The 23975-nt window shown below is 40.1% G+C and overlaps 1 protein-coding gene across 2 annotated transcripts in view; it reads right to left on the bottom strand.

Annotated features, from left to right (window-relative positions):
- Nucleotides 1-23975, bottom strand: part of TPK1 (thiamin pyrophosphokinase 1) — a 383898-nt gene that overhangs the window by 172613 nt on the left and 187310 nt on the right. For both annotated transcript variants that reach the window (XM_018046829.1, XM_018046830.1), the window contains exon 6: nucleotides 11379-11474. In XM_018046829.1, the coding sequence (XP_017902318.1) occupies nucleotides 11379-11474 (96 nt within the window). The remainder of the gene's footprint in view (nucleotides 1-11378; nucleotides 11475-23975) is intronic.

The raw sequence follows: 23975 nt of genomic DNA, 5'->3' as shown, positions 1-23975 counted from the left end.
CAGGTCTCAGAAGTAAGATATCAATTAATGAAATGAAAAGAAGATACCACTTGTACTGCTTTTAAAAACACACAACACACATCCCCCTTCCCTGCCCCATACAGTGAAGAGAAAAGCTGGATGTGTGTGTATGACCAAGCAACAGTGGACATCTCCATGTACTGGCCAAAATAAAAGCGTGTTAAATTACAAAGGAACAAGAGCTAGGGCAGGAGAGTAAGTTTTGTTAATGTCAAAGCAGATTACTAAATTAAGTTTACCAACATTTGATATAAAGGGTGTTCTTACATATATGTATATATTCATTTAATGAATATTTATGGAAGGCCAGGAATTGCTTTAGATGATGGCAATACAGCGGAGAACAAACAAGCACAATTCCCTGCCTACACAAACTTTACATTCCAGCCAGTGAATACAGAAGCAACCATTCTAAACATGTCTGATGGTGACAAGTGGAATGCAGAAATTCAGCAGGAAAGGGGAAAGGGCTGCTGAACCTGGAGATGGAAGAAGAGGAGGGATGGGGCGGAGCAGATGGAAACTATTTAAATCAGGTGGTCATATCAGGGTTTATCGGTATTAGGTATAATTTCATTAGAAAAAAATTCTTATTCCATTTTCTCAAATGTAAATTTAAAGGTGAACCAAAGGGACTTCCCTGGTGGTCCAGTGATTGAGAGTCTGCCTGCCAAAGCATGCTCGATCTGTGATCTAGGAAGATCCCACATGCTGTGGAGGAACTACACCCGTTTGCAATAACCACTGAGCATTTGCTCCAGAGCTGGAAGCTGCAACTACCGAAGCCCCCACACCTAGTGCCTATGCTCTGCAGTAAGAGAATCCACCACAATGAGAAGCCCATGCGCCACAAACAGAGTAGCCCCCACTCGCCACTAGAAAAGGCCTGCACCCAGCGAGGAAGACCCAGCACAACCAAATAAGTGAATTGTTGTTGTTCAGTCGCTAAACCATGTCCAGCTCTTTGCGACCCCACGAACCGCAGCACGCCAGACTTCCTTGTCCTTCACCATCTCCCACCTTCACCATCAACTCTGCTCAAACTCATGTCCCTTGAGTCAATGATGCCATCCAACCATCGCATCCTCTGTCTCCCCCTTCTCTTCCTGCACTCAGTCTTTCCCAGCATCAGGGTCTTTTTCAATGAGTTGGCTCTTTGCATCAGGTGGCCAAAGTATTGGAGCTTTATCATTAGTTCTTCCAGTGAATATTCAGGACTGATTTCCTTTAGGATAGACTGGTTTGATCTCCTTGCTGTCCAAAGGACTCTCAAGAGTTTTCTCCAGTACCACAAATCAAAAGTGTCAGTTCTTCAGTGGTCAACTTTCTTTATGGCCCAACTCTCACATCTGTACATGACTACTGGAAAAACCATAGCTTTGATTATATGAATCTTTGCCAGCAAACTGATGTCTCTATACATTAAAAAATATTGTCTAGGTTTCAAATAAATAAACAAATAAAAATTAAATAAGTAAAAGGTGAAGTAGAGAAGAGTTCTATACAAAACAAATCTGCTTTTTAAAAAGCTGGAACTATCCTGAAGAGGCAAGCCACAGCAACTATGACAGTCCGAATTAGTATATGGTGACGGATCTATCTGTTTCCTTTATTAGAATGGAGACTATTTGAGGCCATTGGTTTGGCCACCAAATCATAGCATACTGACCTGGCTATAGGTACTACATCAAAGTTCGTTAAGCTTATTAGCAGAAGATCCCCAGGAGCTTCCATAGTACATTTAAGGGAAGGAAGTCTACCTTTGGAACTCTGAAGCCAACTTTTGACATATGTTGGGTAATAACGCCCCTTAGTGACCGCACAGTGAGCACAAACCACATGCAAGCTGGCAGAAGCTAGAGCACGCCAGCCCTCTTCTCTCTCCATCGAGGCGTGAGGCCAAGGGTGATTAGCGGAGCTGTGCAATCGTCCTGCTGGCGGATTCCACCACCTAACAGACAGACCCCATTCTCACTGGTTCCCCAGGAATACCGAAGGCTGAAAACCTCCCCTGGAAAACACAGCAACTTGTGAGGAGCCCTCTCACAGATGTGAGAGTTGGGCCATAAAGAAAGTTGACCACTGAAGAACTGACACTTTTGATTTGTGGTACTGGAGAAAACTCTTGAGACTCCTTTGGACAGCAAGGAGATCAAACCAGTCTATCCTAAAGGAAATCAGTCCTGAATATTCATTCATGTCTTATAGTGCAAGAAATCTCATAAAATTAGAGTGTGTCCAAAAGAAACAATGCTAGGATGTTAGCTAGACTTACTGTGATGATTTCACAATTTATACAAATACCAAATCATTATGTTGTACACATGAAACATAATGTTATACCTCAATTTTTAAAAAAACTTTCATTTGAAAAAAAAAAAGGAAATGATGAGTCGATGAACCAGAGCTATAAATTTAGTCTGATTGCTAAAAACATTATCTAATTTTAATATCATATTGCTCCATGAAACTTATTATAAAATCAAAAGATTAACCATGCATATACTTTATAAACAATCTTATTTATATGTATGTTAATTTTTATAAAATAGATGAAAGTATATATTTTATAAGATAAACATCATTATATATAATTCTGTGCATTCATGCATACTCCTTTGCTTCAGTCATGTCCAACTCTTTGTGAACACATGGCCCTCCAGGTTCCTCTGTGTGTGGGATTTTTCCAGGCAAGAATACTGCAGTGGGTTGCCATTTCCTTCTCCAGGGGATTTTCCCGATCCAGGGATCAAACCCACGTCTCCTACACTGGCTGGCAGATTCTTGACCACTGAGTCACCTGGGAAGCCCCATATATAACTATGACATATAAGCAATATTTCACAAAATTAAATATTTATAAAATATATTTTAGAGTATTTTATATTTCATTTACATAAAAATTTATATTTATATTCTATAAATATATTACATAAAATATACCCTATTATATAAAATATTATAAAAGCAAAGAGTTGGACACGACTGAGTGACTGAACTGAACTGATAAAGGGTCTCAAGAGCTAAGGTGCACAACGATACATGACTGTTAATACCATCACTGCTGCTGCTATATTTTTATGAAGGGCTTTATATGTGGCTGACATTGCAGTAAGTGCTTTGCCTCATAACTCCCTGGTATGTGCAGATTATTATTCTGACTTTACAGATGAGAGAGTTGAGTCTTAAAGAACCAGTCATGCAGCGGAAAGAAAGTCAGCCTACCCCAAGCATCAGAGATAACCTTTAATTACAGTGTGTTGGAGACCAATACTTTTCATAATAAACATATTCAATCTTCACAACTGGTACAGATAACAAGCAATGTAAAGAATCTGGACACGTGTCACGGGAGAATTAGCAGGAACTGCTACTGAGAAGATTCTTTCAGAAGATACATGCCAGCTAAGGTTTGCCAGGGTGTCCTTTGGAATCTGCCTTGATGTTACTGGAAATAAATTTATTCACTGAACAAGTATTTATTGAATAAGTAACTAGGAGAAAAGATTTAAAGCAGATATCCATTTAAAACAGAGGCTATAAATTTCAGTAAGGGAATGGAGTGAATGGGACAAACAGAAGACTAGTCAAATACCCCACGTAAGAAATGATAAAGGTCTGAACTGAGACAGCGGCAGCAAGACTGGAAGGAATAAAGTGGGCACAGGAGATATCTGTAGGATTACAGCAACTGCAACTAGCCATTGAGGGATGGCAAAAGGATAGTAAAATATAAGGTTACTCTCAGGTTTCTGCCAGGCAGATGGATGGCAGTGCCACTGAATGAGACAGAAAATAAAGAAAGAGAAAATGAGATTTTGTGAGAAAGATGATGAATTTTGGTTTACACTGAAATGAAGTTCCTCTGGCCTTCCAGTTAGTGGTTAGAAATAGGGCTTTGAAGTTCACGATTAGAGACATAAGTTAGAGCGTTAATGGCACAGAATGATAACTGAGGCCCAGGGAGACGAGATAGAAGAAAAAGGCAGGTGTGACAGCCGACCAACATAAGAAGAGCGGGGAGAAAACGCAGGTGGTGAGGAAGACCACGGGCCTGTGATGGGCCAGGAGGGAACACAGGAACAAACGGGGCTACTCCGTCGAGAGTCAAGGCTGATAAAATCACATCTTGGATTGAGTCTTAACGTTCTCCGGTCTCTTGGGAAAACTGCAATGGTTGAGAAGATCTGGGTTGTCACGTAGTTTAAAAACACCAATTTCTAGCTAAGATTTTCAAGCAGGCATGGTTTTCATGTCCAATGACTGCCTAAACGGGCAGCAGACATGACTTGAAACTTTCTGAGGAAACACTTTAAAGTTGAAAGAGTCCACAGAAAGTTATTTTGATTGAAGTTCATGCCTTCCTGTTCTATTTTACTATGAGGCGTGGCATAGGAAGATAACACCATTCTCCGGTTATAGCATCTTGAAGACACTGAAATATGCTTTGAATAAACATTTTCCTTTGAAATAATTTGAGATTTGGGAAAAAGTCATGAAGATAGTTCAGGTAGCAATACCAATCACCAGTTGCCACTGATGTTAACTCACTGACCAGACACATATTAAAATGTCTTTTTGCAACTTGAGGTATTTCAATATACACTCACATAACAAATCACTGGCCACAGGTGTTAGTTTCTGCAAAAGTCTCCTGGTCAATGATGCGCTAACATCTTATACAAACACGCCACATCTATCACAACTAAAACTGACACTGGGGCACCATTATCAACGATACTCTGGACTTTATTCACATTTCACCCCACTGCATTTAGCTTTCATGTCTCTCTTATCTACTCTGCTCTGAATTATCAATGATGATGTTTACTATGATACTTTAAGGTGGCATTGACTAGGTTTCTCTAATGTAAACACAGTATTTACTCCTCTCTAGAAGACATTTACACACACAACAGATTTATTGTTTGGCTTCAGATAAGACTGAAATCTTGACACAGATAATCAGCTCGTCAGAGTGGACTTTACTGAAGACATCACAGTACCTGGAAAACACTTCTCAGAGGACTATCTTACAACTATCTTCCTGTACATGTCTTATCATACTGAAAAGTAATTAGTCCAATCTGATAGAAAGAGTCAGTAGCTCAGTTGAGTCCAATTCTTTGAGACCCCATGAACTGTAGGCCACCAGTTTCCTCGGTTCAGCTCAGTTACTCAGTTGTGTACGACTCTTTGAGACCCCATGGACTGCAGCATGCCAGCCCTCCCTGTCCATCACCAACTCCCGGAGCTTGCTCAAACTCACGTCCATCGAGTCGGTGATGTCATCCAACCATCTCATCCTCCGTGGTCACCTTCTCTTCCTGCCTTCAATCTTTCCCAGCATCAGGGTCTTTGCAAATGAGTCAGTTCTTTGCATCAGGTGGCCAAAGTACTAGAGTTTCAGCTTCAACATCAGTCCTTCCAATGAATATTCAGGACTGATTTCCTTTAGGATGGATTGGTTGGATCTCCTTACAGTACAGGGGACTCTCAAGAGTCTTCTCCAACACCACAGTTCAAAAGCATCAATTCTACGGCGCTCAGCTTTCTTTATGGTCCAACTCTCACATCCATACATGACTACTGGAAAAACCATAGCTTTGACTAGATAGACTTTTGTCAGCAAAATAATGTCTCTGCTTTTTAATATGCTATCTAGGTTGGTCATAGTTTTTCTTCCAAGGAGCAGGCATCTTTTAATTTCATGGCTGCAATCACCATCTGCAGTGATTCTGGCACTCCCCAAAATAAAGTCTGTCCCTGTTTCCATTGTTTCGTCATGAAGTGACGGGGAAAAATGGACCAGTCTCCTATGTCTATGAAATTCTCCAGGTTGCCATTCCATTCTTCAGGGTATCTTCCCAACCTGGGTGGGAACCAGGTCTCTTGCATTGCAGGCAGATTCTTTACCATTTGAGCCATTCAGATATAATGAGTTAGCCAATCAGATACAGTCAGTCTTAAATTTGATAAGTAGCAACAGTTATTTCGTATGAACATTAAAAAAAATTAGTCCATTACAAAATAATCATGTCCAATACTAACATTTAGTGGATAAAAATAGTTTAAAACTCTCCAAGATCAGCAGGTGTGATTCAGGCACCTTTCAAATGACTAGTTCTTTCCTGGATCCCTTTAAAAATAGACTATCTCTCCACAGCCCTCTTGATCTCTGAAAAGTAAGCCCCACTGGCCTTTGAAGACACACATCCTGGGGGCTCATCTTCCAGACACAGGACCCCCATGATGGGGAGCCTGATGCCGGGCTCACAACCCTGGCTCCCTGGGGGAAACCTCTGCTAACTCTAATTAATCTCCTGTTTACAGGTCGCCCACCTGGGGGTATGAGTTTTGACTATACCAGACTCTGCCCTTCCTACCTGTCTTGTTATGTTTTCTTTCTATAGCTCTTTTCTGGTAGGCTTCAGGGCTTTTCACCAATAGTTGCTCTGTAAAGAGTTGTCATTTTGATGTGGCCCACAGAGGAGGCAAGCTCAGGGTCTTTCTACTCTGTCCTCTTTGGTTAACGCTTATCTCCACAGTTTTTATGGATATTTAAGTTAGTCATTAATACTAGTCTCTGTGTATAGAAAATGTAGGCATTTGCTCTTATTTATGTAATACTTAGGGCTTCCCTGGTAGCTCAAATGGTAAAGTGTCTTCTTGCAATGCAGGAGACCTGGGTTCAATCCCTGGGTCGAGAAGATCCCCTGGGGAAGGAAATGGCAACACACTCCAGTACTCTTGCCTGGAAAATTCCATGGACAGAGGAGCCTGGTAGGCTACAGTTCATAGGGTCGCAAAAAGTAGGACACAACTGAACGACTTCACTTTCACTATGTAATTCTTGATTTATTCAGCATCCTGTGTCATTTAATTTAAAAAACTGTTTATAAAAATACCATAGTATAAAGGGTTAAAAGGCATTGAGGTTTTAACAAATAAAACTGGTATGAGTTGAAATCTATACAGTTTGAAATTAACATCAACTTTTCTGCCTAAATTGTGTCCAATACAAAGTCTCTTTAAAATAACAGAAACTAAAGTAACTGATTCTATTGCCATGTAATTCTAGGAAATATCCCAACCTACATTTTGGGAGAACTATTATTCTTAGGGCCTTATCATTTAGATATCTTCCTGCTTCACCCTAAACAATGTATGTCTTACATTTTTTGAAAGTTGGAGCAATAGCTTTTAATGTTTTCCCTTGTATTCCAGGGTTTCGATCTCAAATGTGTATCACAGCATCAAAAAATATATTTGCTCTTTGAAGATTCAGTCATATCAGATGGCATCCTGATAATGTATTATTCATAACTCAGTCACAGATAAACAATGTGGCAACATTAAAGCAAAGCATTAAAAAGCCACATGTATCACAGAAGCCTTTCACAAAGGAATAAAAGTTCAGGAGGGGCAGGTTTTATATAGGTAAATAAATAATAAATAAGGCAATGTAGGGAAATCCTTTTTTATAATTAACCTCATGTTCTAGATAGTAAACTCCTTAAGGATAAGGACAGATCCTAATCCAAATTCTACAAAGTTTTAATATGTTACATAGTATGGCTCCTCAGCATATTAAATACTACTTTAGTTCATTTATACTATAGTTGATATTTTAACATATATGCTAAGAAGATCTCACCAAATATAGACATTTGGATTACACATTCATATTTACAATTTAACAAGTGGAAAACCAGAAAAGTTTGATAATTTTCTAAGATTCATTAAGCGGGGAAGAATAAAGGAGTTTCTGCTATAGTTCATGTATATTTTAGGAAGAAATCTGTAGATGCCCTCATGGTGATCTCACTTGAGGTTAGGAGAATGTGTGGAGGGAAATCTTTCATGATTTTCCTTTCTAATGTTTCTACTCTTGCTTTTCTCCTACTATTACATGGAATCAAAGACCATGTTGTCACTCCCAGGTAAAACATAAACTCAGATGGAAGCCCACAGAGAGTCCTCAGATTTAACACAGACATCTTTTTCAGTCTGAACAACAGCTACTTTGTATGGTTTTCACTGTGAGTTATGCGTTCAGTTGACCTAACCATGCTTCTAACAACAAAGTCATCACACCGTTCTCTGTCTTAAAATTCTTCAAAACCTACCCTGTTGCCTCACTGGAGTGCTAGCCATCTTTTCTGCATACTGCCGTACTTGGCCACTACCTTCTCCCCTCTGCCGGCTAACTCCTGTTTCTTTCTTATGCTTCCCTAAAAAGCCTCTCCCCTAAACGCATCATCTCCTGCTGTCCTGAGCTCCCCGAGTATCACATATGCAAAGTGCTGCCACTTGATCATGAACAAAACAGACCTGATCTCAGCTTCATGGGCTACACAGTCAAGCTGGGAAGAAAGGCCTTAGTGAACAGAAATAATTAACAAAAGTGTTCAGGGTATCTTAACAGAGAAAAGACGGAAGCATGGCAATGTAGAGCAGTGGAGTGTAACCCAGAGCGATGGTGGGGGAACGTCCTTCAGGGACTTCCCTGGTGGTCCAGTGGCTAAGACTCTGCGCTCCCAAAGCAACGGGCCCAGGTTCCATCCCTGATCAGGGGACTAGATCCCACATGCCTCAGCTGAGAGCTCACATGTCACGACAAAAACCCCACAAGTCACAATGAAAGATTCCACACCACAACTAAGACCTGGGGCAGCCAAATAAGTCAATGAATATTTTTGAAAAGTCCTCTGTGACGACGTCAGGACTCCATCATGGCTTTGGCAAGAAAATCAAAACGTATTCAAGACATTCTAGTGGGAGGGAGCAACATATACAGACACCTTAAGGCAAAGGAGAAGGGGGAATCTAGAATCTTTTAGGAATAAGGAGAAAGAGGGGCTCAAGATGAGGAAGGGGAATGCCCTGGACCCAAAGCATGCTTGCCACGGAGATGCCCTGTTCCCATCCTCCCCACAAAGACCTCACTACTGAGCTGTAAGGAAGGCAGCTGGCTCTCCTCGCCTAGCAGCAATTCCTTTGTGACACACCACTGCCTGCCTCTGGGGCCACATGTTTCCCTGGCAGCCTCCAACCTAAGTACAGGGGAGCGGGAGGGTGTGGTCCTTTCTGCCCAATGCAGGAGTCCTCGGAAAGGTCCTCTTGCTCTGGGTCTCCAGTGGCTCGGCCAACATTTTGCTCAGTTTGTTTCACTGATCAGAACACCTGATTACTCTACTCTCTCCTCCCAGCCTGAGGCTCTCTCTAGATTTTGGTTGTTGAGTTTGAGACACAATGGTTTGTTCTGTGATTCAGTGACTGAATACTGTTTATAGACCCTATCAATTAGACACAATAAATGACATGCAGATCACTGCCTTCCCAGCTTCCAGTGGCAGCACTGCTACTGCTGCTGAGGCGCTTCAGTCGTGTCCAGCTCTGTGCGACCCCATGGACGGCAGCCCACCAGGCTCCCCCGTCCCTGGGATTCTCCAGGCAAGAACACTGGAGTGGGTTGCCATTTCCTTCTCCAACGCATGAAAGTGAAAAGTGAAAGTGAAGTATCTGACTCTTCACAACCCCATGGACGGCAGCCCACCAGGCTCCTCCGTCCATGGGATTTTCCAGGCAAGAGTGCTGGAGTGGGGTGCCATTGCCTTCTCCAGTGGGAGCACTAGGAAAACCAAAACTATTGTGAAGATTTAGAACTTTCTTCTAAGAAATTCCACATCAGCTATGTCTGGATGAAGCCGATAATTCTCAGTAGGCTGTTTCCCCTTTTCCGTAAACAAACAGATAATTACAGCAATTGACTGCTGGAAGTGGCACATTTGGTACAGCTCAAGCCACCACAGGTATGAGAAAGGTTCACTCAGTTACTTGTGGTAAGTTTGTAGAGTGAGCTACTTGTCAACTAACGATGGTTACAAAAGGCTTTCCCCCCCTTCAAAGGGAGGAAGGCATCAACTCCGTCAGCTTAGTAAATATACCTTAGAGTAAATTTCCCAGAACTTCTGCGAAGGAGCAAGTTTTTATTAGGGGTGCCTCTCCACCACCTAGGCTGTCCCACCACTGTGTACCAGCTGTAGAGCTAGACTGTACGAGACTCAGCGGTTGACCCCACTCCCTACTCCGGTCCCAGACAATCAGGTAACTTTTATTACCCTGCGCTGAAACCATGTATAAGTTCATGGAGAGATTTCAGGACCGAGGTCTAATGACGGTGGCAAGTGACACCCCTACCCCTCAATCCCTCTGATGTGAAGGCGTAAAGAAACTGCTACAAGCAGCCACTGCAGACAGTCGGGGGAGACCAGACTGAAGGCAAAGGCTACCTGGAGCCAAGACATGAAGGAAGCAGACATGAGATCTGCCTGCACTGGGTCTGAATTGGTCCTTTCCCGCGATTATTGAGGAAACCTTGAAACACTATCCTGTTGTACTTTTTGAAAACCATCCCAATGTACAGAGGTGTCCTTGAATTCTTCCTTTAAAATGACATGTTGGTGGCTTCTCTGGAAGTCCAGTGATTAAGACTTTGTGCCTCCACTGCAAGGGGCATGAGTCTGATCCCTAGTCCAGGAACCAAGATCCCACATGCCACACACACACACAAAAAAACTGTTTTAATAAAACAATGCACTGGATCATGCATCTCAGTTTATCTCCCTGTCCTTCCCAGGAAAATAAGTCTTTCAAAGCTTTCAAAATTGTCCTTCAAAGCTTCAGGTTTAATTTCGTGGATCTTCACTGGATAAAGGCTATAAAAAGTTTACATATTATTTCATCAACTGTCAAAAATACTGTAAAATATTAAAAATTACAAATGTGTACATTAGCTCAACGATGTGATTATATGATTATACACTTGGATGCTAGGTGAAAATCACTACTGAATACCTTAAAGAGTCCATGCATGCAAAGTAACAGATGCTTCTCTCATTTTTAAAAAAGGTAAATATTATTTTATTTGTTTAAATAAGAATTTGCAAGGATGGCCAAATCCAGGCCATATTTGTTGGTCTTGCTACATACTATATAAACACAAACACATACACACACAGCTGTGCAGGATGAAAAACAACTTGGGATGGAGAGCAGCTACTTCCTTTAGGCTGAGAATGAGCTGTCAGTTTTGACTGCTATATACAAGGTCCACTTCACACATTTAGGGACCTACCACTCACTGGAAGGTTCCGAAATCTGTGACCTCTGATTCAAGTGTACATGTTAATGTTTTGTCAACTAAGTACAGATTTATTCATATACTGAAGAAACCTGACAAGGGAATCCAGATAATCAGCACAAAAGCAAATAATGATTTCAGGTGAGTAAAAACAGGATTTTTCACATCCTTGGTTTAAGATTCATAAATACCAAACAGGCATCGATCTTACCTGTAGGTCTTTTTCTTCTATCTTCCTTTGGAGCACTTCAAGGCACTTGGTAAAGTCAGTATGGTCTTGATCAGGAGTTGAAATAATTTCACAGCCCTGTGTTAAATAAGATAAAAGGTACAAGTTAATAATGATGTCGACTGAGGAACAAGATCAAGAGCTATAAAAGAGAAAGCATCACACATATCCTATGATGCCTGTGTTATACCTTGATCATTAAACTCATTATCATTATCTTTCTTATTTCACATAACAGGACCTCTCAGCAATGATGTTAGACTACTAAAATGACGATCTGATTATGACAATCATTCTACCCAAAAAAAGGACAGCTAATACCACATTAATGGTCTTTAAAACTCACTGCTGTGATAACATTCAAGATTAACATAAGGACATCGGTATGAGTATTATAAAATACACTCACAGTGAAATGACTTGAAACTAAAATGAAACTACTTCTAATAAACGTTGAGTTTCTTTGAGCAGACTTTCTAAGTTTACTTACATGAATACAAAAACTAATACCAGCTAAAGATGAACTGATGAACTACATTTTAAGTAGAATCAAGTTAGCTGTCTTATAAAATTCCTTTACAATACCTTTTTTCCCCACGTAGAAAGAAGCAGGAAGAGAGATGCCTGTGTAAATACGCCTCTTGGATGATCTTTCGGACATAATGAAGTGAATTTATAAGTTCTTTGCCTCCTCTACAACAGATATTTTACCTAGTGAAAAACACTGAAATATATTTATAACTATAACGCCACAAAAGTGTCAGCTTGCTGGCACTAGTGAACTGATATGGTTCGAGAAACAGTATTTTTGAAATGACACCATCTCCTCCAATGTCTTACAGAAGCAAAGATATGTAAAACCAGAGCACAATGAGACTTTGGACTTCTTAATTCAGGAATGAAACAATGTGAGGTCTCTGACAAACAGCTGAGTAAGGGAAAGTTAAATATAATCTAGTATATAAAGTTGCCATTCAAAGAGTTCTCAAGGATACAAAACACCCATACTGGCTCTTAAATTATTCCAAAAACCATTCTCAGTAGATTTAAAGGTTCTCCTTTAACTTCAAGGTCTCCTGAAAGGTGTCGGGCTCAAGCTGTGCTTCATTCATTTATGACTGTCCTACAATGTAGTGACCAGTGAAAAAATTAATTTCTCATCATTCAAAAATATATTATGTACTAAAAGATACATATGTCATTTTTACAAGATCATCGATAAATACTTTCCTGACCCTAAAAGAACATTGAAATTTACTATAATGGCCAAGCAAGAATATGAAGTTGCCTTCTCTCAGGCTAACACCCCTAAAAAAAAAAAAAAAAAAAAGACACAAGAATATGCCAGAGCATACAGGAATATTATCAGAGAAGAGGATATTAGATTGTCAACAAACCAAAAATCACTATATTGAAACTTTCTGGAGAGCAGGCCTTATACTCTTATTACTGTTTCCAGTGCCTGGCACCAGTGTGCTATATAGGTAAGTGTTCAATAAATAAAATTCTTGAGGAATGAAAAGGTCTGTTGGCAAATGTGGTGGGAGAGTATGGTATCTTATTTTACTGCCAAATATGACAATGATTAATTATCTCCCTTCTTTAAGTACTGACCAGAGAAATAATCACTCCAACAAAGGGAAACAAAATTAAAAAGGCAAACAGAAATAGCAATACAAGAGATGACTAATAGATCATCATCTGCTTTCACTGTTATCACCCCAGAATCAGCACAGATCCACAAGAAACCTTATAGCTAAAGGGAATCCAAGACATCACCTATGTAGTCCCACTATAATATCTGTAGATTAAGACAATAAAAAGAAGTTTAACTTGACTAAAAAACTGGACAGCAAGGTAGTAATTATCAGCAGGTCACATTTAGAAACCCTGTTTCTTTACTCCCGTGACATGGGAACAAATTCCTAGACAATTGAAAGACCAAGGTTTTCACACATGCTTAGCTGCTCAGTCAGGCACAACTCTCTAAAACCCCCACGAGCTATGGCCCACAAGGCTCCTCTGTCCATGGGATTCTCCAGCCAAGAACACTGGAGTGAGTTGCCATTTCCTCCTCCAGGGGATCCTCCCAAACCAGGGATCGAATCTGCATCTCTTGCGTCTCCTGAATTGCAGGCAGATTCTTTTACCACTACCCCCTAGTTCTTACGATATCTCTAAAGAAGCCCAGGTCTTATGATACCTCTAAAGTTGGCTCCACAGAATATTAAGAAAAAAGCTACTTGAACTATAAGACCTAGGCTTCAGCAACTTAAGATGGACACACAGAGAAGCTTAAGTCAGGACTCAGAGACAGATTATCAGCACTGAAAAGTTCAGACTGTATCTAAAGTAACTACAAACATCTAGAAACTCTAACCAAGGCATTTATTAGTCATCCACAGAGTGTTAGAGTTTTGACTAGTTTAAATGACCCTAATATTATCACAGAATGAGAATAAATTCATTAGAAGTAGAAACAGCTCCAGGAGTCCTCTCAGGGAACTTTTGACACCTAGAAAGGAGACATGGAACACAACACACAGGTCTTTGGCCAACGAAAGACGTTTTCACTGTTTTCTGGGTCTTATCATAACATATTAATATCCAGAAGAGGGAAAATATAAAAGTAAAGATGAAAAACTATCATGATCCCGCAGACAAGAAAATTGTAGAAATGTGCTCATATTTATTTGCAGTTTTTGGTAATACAAAATAAGGTTCAATTCCCTGGAGTCATTAGAACTGGGCTTTATGAAGATATTCAAGATATCAGACTTGGCCAATTAAAGTATATAACATTCTAATAAACAGTTTCCAATGTTAGTTTCCATTAGATATGTGTATTTTACATTAAGATATATAGGAATTTTCCAAAATTTCCATAAAATTCAACTACTACTATCTTTAATTTCTCTCAGTTGCCTAATTGCCTTATATATATATAAAATATATATGATTTTAGGATATATATTTTTTAGAATACAAATTATTATTTTATAAGCCAGTAGGTAGCTCCAATCTCATATTATACATTTTTCTTGGGTAATTTTTCTCACTCTACAAATAGAAATTTAAATAAGAATTCTAATAAATAGTTTGTTTTATGAATACATCACTTTTTTTCAAAATGGATTATTTTTTATACTACATTTTATTGATTCTGTTTTATACTAGAATTGGAAAGAAAAAGACTTGGCTTGACATTACAAATTTCAGTGTGTTAAAATCAGAGCTATTCTGAATTTGTTCTAACCTAAAAAGGATCTTTTGAAGATGTAGAGCCACAATGCCTGGTCTAAAATGCTTTTCAATAAACTGAGATGTTTTTAGCCCTAACAGTATATAACTTAATTCTATGAAAAATCAGAGAACCTCAAAAGTTATCTTAAAATAGGAATATTAAAATTGTGATCTATTGATAATTATCTCTCATTGAAGTCAATAATAAAAAGTAAGATGTGATTACTCATCTTGTTATTTGAGATATGAGTCACTTATATACATTATGATCTTGAATCTCTAAATGCAATCATCACATTTTAAGATATGTAAACTGAAGTATGTGCTTAGTCACTCGGTCAAGTCCCATTCTTTGCGACACCATGGACTGTAGCCTGCCAGGCTCCTCTGTCCACCGGGACTCTCCAGGCAAGAATACTGGAGTACAGAGAGTTTAAATAACTTGCCCAAGGTCATACAGCTGAGAAGGAGAGAGTATGTGATCAAAGAAGCCCATACTCTTCACCTACCAGGCTTTGTACTCAACCCTGTTTACAATAAACTTTGGGTATTTAGGAAGGTTTAAGCAGAAAAATTCCTTTATAATTTATGAGAATTGTAGTCGCTCAGTTGTGCCCAAGTCTTTGTAACCACATGGACTCTAGCCCGCCAGGCTCCTCTGTTCATGGGACTCTCCAGGCAAGAATACTGGAGTGGGTTGCCATTTCCTTCTCCAAGAGATCTTCCTGACCCAGGGATTGAACCTGGGTCTCCTGCATGGCAGATTCTTTACTGTCTGAGCCACCAGGGAAGCCCAATTTACATGACTCTTTATTTAATTGGTTTTCTCCAGTTTTTACCCGAAAAGTCTTTAACTGTCAGGCAGACATGAAACCTGCCTGACTGCACGCTGCTTCCATTGTAGCCCAAGGCTTGGAGGACTCAGTGTATCCACAAACATCTGAAATGGGCAGTGAATGCTTAGTTATCCTTTTCCTTGCTTTTTTCTGCATTTCTAACTCATTATATTGTCACTATGTTTATCATTTATGATATAATTCACTTTTTTATGACCCTTGATAGATTGCCGGAGTGTTTTCTAGGAAGGCTGAAAATATGGATAATCCTACTGGTGTATGAGGATTTAAAAGTTTCTTCTTTTTAAAATGTAATACTAGGAAAGATAATTCATCATGAATTTCTTACCGTGAATTAATTTACTTGCTATACTTCCTTCTTAATTACAAACAAATCATTAAGGAAGAGACTTTCACTGGGGAGGAAGGGAAAAGAAAGACAATTCTGGAGTGTGAAGCAGGCTCGTCCTGGAAGTGGTTTGCCCAACTGAGGACTAAGATGCTAAAGGACAGTATGACAGAAAAGGACACTCTCGGGACGGGAAATAGGGGTCAATCAAGGGTAAAGACGAGGAGGCAAGAAGATGTCAACGTCACCTTTCAAGCTGGCTCTGAAAACATGGAATATATATCCCATCAAATTGGAATATTGTTAATTTTTTTAATAAAGCGGCCAGATAATATGAGTTTTGTGGTGTCTTAAAATTCTAGCCCCCACACACTATTTTCCCTCATCCACTACTGAAGCAGTCTTTCTTTTTGTACATCATTTTTCAGTCCCTATGTGAAGAAGGCTGAGCGCCGAAGAATTGATGCTTTTGAACTGTGGTGTTGGAGAAGACTCTTGAGGGTGCCTTGGACTGCAAGGAGATCCAGCCAGTCCATTCTGAAGGAGATCAACCCTGGGATTTCTTTGGAAGGAATGATGCTAAAGCCGAAGCTCCGGTACTTTGGACACCTCATGCGAAGAGTTGACTCATTGGAAAAGACTCTGATGCTGGGAGGGATTGGGGGCAGGAGGAGAAGGGGACGACAGAGGATGAGATGGCTGGATGGCATCATGGACTCGATGGACGTGAGTCTGAGTGAACTCTGGGAGATGTTGACGGACAGGGAGGCCTGGTGTGCTGTGATTCATGGGGTCGCAAAGAGTCGGACATGACTGAGCTACTGAACTGAACTGAACTGAACTGAACTGAAGTCGTGTCCAACTCTTTGCGACCCCATGAACTGCAGCACGCCAGGCTTCCCTGTCCTACACTATCTCCCAGAGTTTGCTCAAACTCATGCCCACTGAGTCAGTGATGCCATCCTGTTAGGACACATTCAAAAATATTTTAGGGAGATATACTCAAGAGTCTTAAAAAAATTGAATATATTACATTTTTAATAATGAGGTTCCATAATCCTTTATTAAACTGAATTGACCAGAACTGTGTAATAAGAAATAGCCTGCCAGATTAAAAGAACAGCAGGCATAAAGCAAAATGACTTATACTCTGAATAATCAAAGATAGAGATCTAAAATTAGCCCAAACTTGTTCTCAAATTTGCTAAGAAGGGGAATAGTTACATAAAGCCAATTGGAATCTAAATCATCTATGTTCCTTGATACAGGTATGAAAATTGGCTTTTTACCCTGCAGAGATGTTATCACGAAAGTAACTATTTCCCACTTGCCTCTTTATTGTATAAGGCATACTATGGTAGATTGCTACTTCAGTTTTATTTACCAGACTTCCAAAAACATTTCTACTTTTCAAGGTAGAAATTATCAAGTGACAACTGATGAGAAACAATTCTTCAGCAAGAATGTCACATGATTAAACTCTTAAAAACTCTTAAGTAATAGATTGCCTAAAGTAATAGAGTGTTTTCTTTCTGTTTTTCTAGACGGTATATAAAAGAAAAGAATAAATGTAATTTAACCTTGCAACAATTCTCCATTCAATCCCAAACACAGAGAGACATTCTAATCTGCTATAATCTTCACTGCCCTGGGTGTCGTAAAGTAACCTTTCCTTTCAACATGGCATTGAACAAAAACTTTAAACATTTCAAACAAGAAAAGCACCACTTCTATTAACAGAAGTCAAATATCATTTTAACACAGCACAGGGTCTCAAATGATGGCTTCTTTGCTAAAAGCAGAGCCAAGAGTTCCCAATGGAAGAGGGTACCTGAAAGATTTAACACATCAGGCTCAAGAATGCTGTTTTATAGCCTGCTTGCAAGGCTGCCCTTTGGACTGGTCCTGGAGGACCTGAATGGTAAAGAGTTCCCCACACTGACAAACAAACAACTTTCCCCAGCACTGGCTCACTGTGCCTAACTTATTTGTACAAACAACATGGTTTACGCTGAGAACCTGTTTTGTTATGGTTGTTGTTTGTTTGGCCCCCAGTAACATTTTGGGCATGAAGTCACCAATGAGCTTCCCTGGTGGCAACACATCACACTTCTTACAATCTGATTAAGGGCATCCTCTGTGACTACTGGGAAAGGACTCTTGACTAGTGACTCATTTTCTCCAGAATTTCTCCCCCAGTGCCTTTCCCCTTAGCTGATTCTGCTTCCCAGCCTCTCTGTAATAAATCACAGCTGTGAGTCTGACTATATACCAAGTCCCATGAGTCCTCTAGTCAATTATGGATTGCAGAGCCCGTCGTGGGAACCCTCAAGCCAAAGAGCTACAGATCCTTCCTCCCTTAGGAGGCTTGAATACACTTCTACTTTATAATGTTCATACAAGCACATGGACCCAGAGATCTGGTCTCGTCTGGGTGCTGTTCCTTCACACCCACTACAAACAGGCCAAGGATGGAACTGGTCTCCACTGGTTCTCTTCCGAGTCTCCCCAAAAAGGCGAGGATGTGGGTGCGGTAGGAGAGGGAGCACTGAAGGAATTGGGGTGGGGGGGTGTTCAATTACTCAGACCTCAGCAGACACAGAAAAGGGAAACTGAGTACTCACAAAAGGAAGCTGCAAGATTTCCTCAACCTGTGAAACTGATTTTCACTTTACTTGGAGAACTCCTTCTTTTCATCCAGAAAGTTACGGTGTAATGGCCAGGAAAGTGCATGCATTCTGCGGTCAGAATGCCCGCTTAGATCCTAGTTAAACCATTTCTGACCTGGTAAAGTTGGGTGAATTGCTCAACCTCTCTGTGCTTCCATATTCAACTATAAAATGTAGGTGACAGTTCCAACCTAATAGAATGTGACGTAAGGATTAGTAAAGTGTTAGTTCCTCAGTTCAACTCTTTGTGACCCCATGACTGCAGCCCACCAGGCTCCTCTGTCCATGGGATTCTCCAGGCAAGAATACCGAAGAGGGTAGCCATTCCCTTCTCCAGGGGATCTTCCCAACCCAGGGTCTCCTGCATTGCAGGCAGATTCTTTACCATTTGAGCCATCAGGGAAGGCTCAGACTGTAAAGAATTACATTAATTTATAAATGAAAGTAAGAAAGGATTATATGAATTTATTAGTGAGAGTACATATAAAAGTGTCTGGTATCCTGGAAACACTTCAAAGTAATTATTGACTAGTACTCTTTTCAAGATTATGTTATGTCTTTTCAAGATGGGAGGGAGTTTCAAAAGGGAGGGGGTTTATGTATACATATGGTTCATTCATGTTGAGGTTTGATAGAATACAGCAAAATTTTGTAAAGCAATTATCCTTCAATAAAAAATAAACACATTTAAAAAAGGCTCTGCTGAGACTTTCTCACACCAGTCTTTAAAGGTAGAGAAAACCTGAAATACAACAAACTTATAAGCAACCAACTATATTTCAGCCTTTCAGAAACCAGTATCTTACCCTAACTGTTACTGGATAAAGGGTAGTTTCTCAACAGTCAAACTCACTTGAGAAGTATAATACTAAGGTGAACAAAATTAAAATTTTGGCAGACTTACTTAAAATGATACTGTGCATGGTGAATTTTCAAGAGGGACCTACAGAATGTCAAATTTCACAAATTCTTGTGATCACAAAAGTCTTTTTTTTATACTAAGTATTGTGTGGCACTTCATGTGAATCTTTTTTATCTCAAGTATCTAAAAGCAGCATTAGACACCTGAGTCATACAAACTTTCATGAGAATCTACTAATTGCTGGTATCCCAGAATGAATGACAGAATTCAGGTTGCAGGAGATCACATATTAATAGGATAAGAAGGAACTATGATAAAAATTAAACTTATGATAAAGTTATTTCAATCAGGTTCTGCAAGGAAAAAACAAAGGAAGGAATACATGGGGGAGAACTGATGAGAAGCGGGTTCCATGAGCCTAATGAATGAGGAGAGAGAAACGGTCACAGAGACCACAGAGATCGCAGAGTTAGAGAAGCAGCAGGCTGGCCTGGCCCTGGAGTCATCGCTGAGGCACTGGAGAGGGCTTAGAAATTTACAGAGCTTCCCTGGTGGCTCAGACAGTAAAGAATCTGCCTGCAACGCTGGGTTCAATCCCTGGGTGGGGAAGATCCCTGGAGGAGGGTATGAAAATCCACTGCAGTATGCTGGCCTGGAAAATTCCAGGGACAGAAGAGCCTGGTGGGCTACAGTCCAGGGGATCACAAAGAGAAATTTAAAGGGCATAGGCTCCCCCTTTTTAAATGCCTTAAACATGTTAAACAAATTAAAACAAAACAGGCTTTGAAAATTAAAGACAATTTGAAAGGACTACGATTGAGGCAAGCACAAGAATGAAGGTGTATTCCTGAAACAGACTCACATAAAGTCCCTTGGCTGTCTCATCGTTCCCTTCCTGAGATGCTAATAAGCAGAAGCCAACCAGTTGTAAGAATATAAAGTGAAGAACCTGTCACTCAGTTGTCAGTGGAAACTGCCTGTCTATAATTCCCTTAACAAAGCCTTTATAGCTCAGCATATGTTAATTAGTTTTCAAGCTTAAGCCTAAGAAATTACTGTACTCAGGGGATATGTGTGTGTGTGTGAGAGAGAGAGAGAGTTATCCACTTAAAAAAGTATATCAATAAATGGAATTGAGCTTTATATATTTATACAATTTTCTCCATCTGGCATTAAGAGTCAAACTTGCTAATGTTTTAAGTTTCTCCTAATCCAACTTGCCTTTTCTCTAAATTTATTAATTTTAGACTGCCCTGGTGGCTCAGATGATAAAGAATCTGCCTGCAATGCAGGAGGAGGTTCGATCCCTGGGTCAGAAAGATCCCCAATATTACCACGTATAAAATATTCTGACATCTGGCTGGGCAGAAGTGGGTAGGAGACACAGCTACAGGAGAAAATAATAAGATACATGACATTAGGCAGAGCAATGCAGATGTTTTTCACTGAAGATTAAAAGCATCTGTCCAGATTCTGTTAAATTTAAACAAAATTGAACCCAAGGCATTGTCAAACTCAAAAGTATGTTATCATTGATTTGGATTATGAAGCAAATTATAAATTATATACTTATGGAAAAGAAATGATTAGAAATCCCTTTAAAACCAATGTTACTAAGTATAGCTATTCAAAAGCTCTTAAGTAAACAATTATGCAAAGTAAAACAAAATACTACCACTTTGTATTAACCTATTCTTTAAGCATTTTGAGAGCTCCTCCACATGTGTAACATTCAGTTCATCACTTCATTCGCTCAGTTGTATCTGACTCTTTGTGACCCCATGGACTGCAGCACACAGGGCCTCCCTGTCCATCACCAACTCGCGGAGCTTACTCAAACTCATGTTGATCGAGCTGGTGATGTCACTCAACAATCTCATCCTCTGTCGTCCCTTCAATCTTTCCCAGCATCAGGGTCTTTTCTAATGAGTCAGTTCTTCACATCAGGCGGCCAAAGTATTGGCACTTCAGCATCAGTCCTTCCAATGAATATTCAGGACTAATTTCCTTTAGGATGGACTGGCTGGAACTGCCTGCAGTCCAAGGGACTCTCAAGAGTCTTCTCCAACACCACAGTTCAAAAGCATTAATTCTTTGGCGCTCAGCTTTCTTTATAGTTCAACTCTCACATCCATACATGACTACTGGAAGAACCATAGCTTTGACTAGACGGACCTTTGTTGGCAAAGTAATGTCTCTGCTTTTTAAAATGCTATTTAGGTTGGTCATAGCTTTTCTTCCAAGAAGCAAGCATCTTTTAATTTCATGGCTGCAGTCACCATCTGCAGTGATTTTGCAGTCCCAAAAAATAAAGTCTCTCACTGTTTCCATTGTTTCCCCAACCATTTGCCATGAAGAAATTGAACCAGATGCCATGATCTTAGTTTTCTGAAGATCTTAGTTGAGTTTTAAACCAACTGTTTCACTCTCCGCTTTCACTTTCATCAAAAGACTCTTTAGTTCCTCTTCACTTTCTGCCATAAGGGTGTGTCATCTGCATATCTGAGGTTATTGATACTTCTGCCGGCAATCTTGATTCCAGCTTGTGCTTCATCCAGCCCAGAATTTCTTGTGATGTACTCTGCCATTAGTTAAATAAGCAGGGTGACAATATACAGCCTTGACAGACTCCTTTTCCTATTTGGAACCAGTCTGTTGTTTCATGTCCAGTTCTAACTGTTGCTTCCTAACCTGCATATAGATTTCTCAAGAGGCAGGTCAGGTGGTCTGGTATTCCCATCTCTTTCAGAATTTTCCACAGATTTTTGTAATCCACACAGTCAACGGCTTTGGCATAGTCAATAAAGCAAAAGTAGATGTTGTTCTGGAATTCTTTTGCTTTTTCGATGATCCAATGGATGTTGGCAATTTGATCTCCGGTTCCTCTGCCTCTTCTCAATTCAGCTTGAATATCTGGGAGTTCACGGTTCATGTACTGTTGAAGCCTGGCTTAGAGAATTTTGAGCATTACCTTGCTAGCGTGTGAGATGAGTGCAGTTGTGTGGTAGTTTGAGCATTCTTTGGCATTGCCTTTCTTTGAAATTGGAATGAAAACTGACCTTTTCCAGTCCTGTGGCCACTGCTGAGTTTTCCAAATTTGCTGGCATATTGAGTGCACAAATCTTTTAGGACTTGAAACAGCTCTACTGGAACTCTATCACCTCCTCTAGCTTTGTTCGTAGTGATGCTTCCTAAGGCCCACTTGACTTCACATTCCAGGATGCCTGTCTCTAGGTGAATGACCACAGCATCGTGATTATCTGGGTCATGAAGATCTTTTTTGTACAGTTCTGTGTATCCTTGCCACGTCTTCTTAATATCTTCTGCTTCTGTTAGGTCCCTACCATTTCTGTCCTTTATTGAGCCCATCTTTGCATGAAATGTTCCCTTGGTATCTCTAATTTTTGAAGAGATCTCTAGTCTTTCCCATTCTATTATTTTCCTCTATTTCTTTGCACTGATTACTGAGGAAGGCTGTACACTGTCACCTGCTTATTTAGCATATGAAGAGTACATTATGTGAAATGCCAGGCTGTATGAATTATAAGTTGGAATCAAGATTATTGGGAGAAATACCAACAACCTCAGATATGCAAAAAAAAATATCTCCTTGCAGTCCCTTGGACAGCAAAGAGAACAAACCAGTCAACTCTAAATGAAATCAACCCTGAATATTCATTGGAAGAACTGATGCTGAAGCGGAACCTTCAATACTTTGGCTATGTGATGCAAAGAGCCAACTCATCCGAAAAAATCCTGATGCTGGGAAAAACTGAAGGCAGGAGGAGAAGGGGACAACAGAGGATGACATTGTCAGATGTCATCACCAACTCAATGGACATGAGTTTGAGCAAGAGAATGGTACAGGACAGGGAAGCCTGGCATGCTGCAGGCCAGGGGATTACAAAGAGTCGGAGATGACTAAGCAAATGAACAACAGATATGCAGACGATACCACTTTAATGGCTGAAAGTGAAGAGGAACTAAAGAGCCTCTTGAAGAGGATGAAAGAGGAGACTGAAAAAGCTGGCTTAAAACTCAACATTCAAAAAATGAAAACCATGGCATCTGGTCCCATCACTTCATGACAAATAGATGGGGAAAAAGTAGAAACAGTGACAGATTTTATTTTCTTGGGCTCCAAAGTCACTGTGGATGGTGACCACAGCCATCAAATTAAAAGACACTTGCTCCTGGAAGAAAAGTTATGACAAACCCAGACAGCATACTGAAAAGTAGAGACAGTACTTTGCTGAGAAAGGTCCATATAGTCAAAGCTACAGTTTTTCTGTAAGTCATGTACCGACATGAGAGTTGGATCAAAAGAAGTCTGAGCACCGAAGAATTGACACTTCTGAATTGCGATGCTGGAGAAGACTCTTGACACTCCCTTGGGCAGCAAGGAGACTAAACCAGTCAAAATATTCATTGGAAGGACTGCTGCTAAAGTCAAAGCTCCAATACTTTGGCCACCTGATACGAAGAGCCAGCTCACTGGAAAAGACCCTGATGCCGGCAAAGATTGAGAGCAGGAGAAGGGGACAACAAGGATGACATGGTTGGATGGCATCACCAACTTGATGAATATGAGCGTGAACAAACTCTAGGAGGCTGTGAAGG

This window comes from Capra hircus, chromosome 4, assembly GCF_001704415.2.
Source record: "Capra hircus breed San Clemente chromosome 4, ASM170441v1, whole genome shotgun sequence".
NCBI lineage: Eukaryota > Metazoa > Chordata > Mammalia > Artiodactyla > Bovidae > Capra > Capra hircus.
Note: the sequence above shows the minus strand (reverse complement) of the source record. Positions and strands in the feature narration are given on the sequence as shown.